This window comes from Clupea harengus, chromosome 5, assembly GCF_900700415.2.
Source record: "Clupea harengus chromosome 5, Ch_v2.0.2, whole genome shotgun sequence".
NCBI lineage: Eukaryota > Metazoa > Chordata > Actinopteri > Clupeiformes > Clupeidae > Clupea > Clupea harengus.
The window spans coordinates 11,816,623-11,819,122 of NC_045156.1; the positions used below are offsets into that span (position 1 = coordinate 11,816,623).

Genomic DNA, 2,500 nt, shown 5'->3' on the forward strand with positions numbered 1-2,500 from the left:
TTCCCTTCCTCCCGTCTCTCCATCTGTTTTCCCCTCCGCCATTTCTTTATCTCTCTCATCTCTCTCTGTACACACCAACCTTTTCCATCGCCCCTCTCACCTGGCCTCTCTCTCTCCGTCCCGGACACAGGGCTTCTTCCGACGCAGCATCCAGAAGAACATGGTGTACACCTGTCACCGGGACAAGAACTGCCAGATCAACAAGGTGACTCGCAACCGCTGCCAGTACTGCCGGCTGCAGAAGTGTTTTGAGGTCGGCATGTCCAAAGAAGGTGAGTCACTTCGACCGTGAACCATATGTCAATGTCACTGGCAAAATACACATGCAAGCAGACAGACACACAGAGGCACACACAGACACACACACACACACACACACACACACACACACACACATACACACACATATACACATGCAAGCAAACACAGAGAAACACATAAAACACAGTAAGTTGTGCTTCGGGTAGGACTCATGCAAGCAGACACACAGAGGCACACACACACACACACACACACACACACACACACACACACACACACACACACACATGCAAGCTGACACACTGAGAAACACATAAAACACAGTTATGCTTCGGGTAGGACTCTTCCAGATACACCCCTGTAAAGCGTGCCTTACTCCAAGTCGCTGTCTCTGATCAGTTTGCTATTTTTTTTTTACATTTTTAACACATATACACAACACACATATACACAACACACATACACACATACACCATACACACATACAAACACAAACACAAACACACAAACACACACACACATACACACACATACAAGGGAGATAGTTCATAAGTGAGGCTAACACTTTAGTCACATTGACCGCAGACTTCAGTTCAACACTGTAGATAGTGCAGCTGACTGGACTGGAGTGGACACTCATAGCAGGGCCCTGTGGGCGAGGCGCTGCATGTCCCGTTCAAGAGAGTTGCCCACACAATGAATGTGTTTGTGTGAAGGCTGAGTGCTTCTGTGCCAGTGTGTCAACGTGTGTTTGCTTACAGTGTGTGTGTGTGTGCATATGTGGCGTGTTTCTGTACGTTTGTGTGAACGTTTCTGTGTGTGTGTGTGTGTGTGTGCAGTATGCGTGTGCTTGTGTGTTTATGTCTGAATGTGTGAAGTCACGCTGCGTCCCTGCTATAAGTGGATATCCTGCAAGGAAGGAAAGCGTGGGATGTACTGAAGTCATTAGAGCACCAGGAGGGTGGTGGGGGGCTAATACTCTCAACACACACACACGCATCTTAACGCACACACACACACACGCATCTGAATGCACACACGCATCTCAATACACAAACACGCATCTCAACACACACGCATCTCAACGCGCATACACAAACACGCATCTCAACATACACACACACACACACACACATATACACACACACACACACACTCACACACACATGGTCACACACTCCCTGTATTGACAAAGTCTCAGACACAAACAGACTGTGTCCATTGTCATATGATACACACATACTCACACCCTCTTAGTACTAACTCACGCGCACACCCACACAAAAACACACACACACACACACACTCACAAAAACACGCAAACATCCATCCCACACCCTATACCTCCGTCTCTACTAATTATTCTCAAGCCACCGCTCCTCTCATTAAGGTAAACAAACCCGCGGAAAATGAGCGTTGCTTCAGTTTTCCGAGGAGGGGCTCCATGGCAAACGTCAAGAAAACGAGCTGACAAACAGAGACTCTAAGCAAACAGCCAGCTTTGTACTCTGTTATTTACTATTTCAGTCTAAAATTCCACTGGTTGCTCATTGTATCCCTTTCTCCGTGGTAGCTTATGAAGTAATGCCTCAAGAATGCTCCCGCCACAGTTGTCCTTATTGGTATTAGAGCGCCCCCTTGTGTTGATCAATGGTAACAACATATATATATATACGGAATGATTTCAGGCTCTCTCTCTCTCTCTCTCTCAGCGGTGAGGAATGACAGGAATAAGAAGAAGAAGGACATAAAGGAGGAGGTTGTGATTCCGGAGAGCTACGAGTTGAGTGGAGAGCTGGAGGAGCTGGTCAACAAAGTCAGCAAGGCCCACCAAGAGACCTTCCCCTCACTCGGCCAGCTGGGCAAATACACTACTGTAAGACACAGACACACGCATGCACACACACACATGCACACGCACACGCACACGCACACGCACACGCACACGCACACACACACACACACACACACGCACACACACACACACACACACGCACACACACACCCAAATGTATCTACATACATGTTGCAAACACAACTTTATTTCTGTACATGAATACACATGGATACAAAAACACAGAGGTGGAATATTTACTGTAGGTATTAAAACTTAAAACCAGTACTCTCAAACACAACATTCAAACCCCAATCCATTGAAGGCCTATCTAAAGAACCTCCTCTCCTCTCTTCCCCCCTGCTCTCCCTCTCTCCATGTCCTCCCTTCCACTCTGTGTTCGAA

At 47.2% G+C, this 2,500-nt stretch overlaps 1 protein-coding gene across 4 annotated transcripts in view; it reads left to right on the plus strand.

Moving 5' to 3' along the window:
* The window catches only part of LOC105907526 (retinoic acid receptor gamma-A-like), a 40,226-nt gene that overhangs the window by 33,989 nt on the left and 3,737 nt on the right, over positions 1 to 2,500 (plus strand). For all 4 annotated transcript variants that reach the window (XM_031567706.2, XM_031567707.2, XM_031567710.2 and 1 more), the window contains exons 3-4: positions 131 to 272; positions 1,974 to 2,137. In XM_031567706.2, the coding sequence (XP_031423566.1) occupies positions 131 to 272; positions 1,974 to 2,137 (306 nt within the window). The remainder of the gene's footprint in view (positions 1 to 130; positions 273 to 1,973; positions 2,138 to 2,500) is intronic.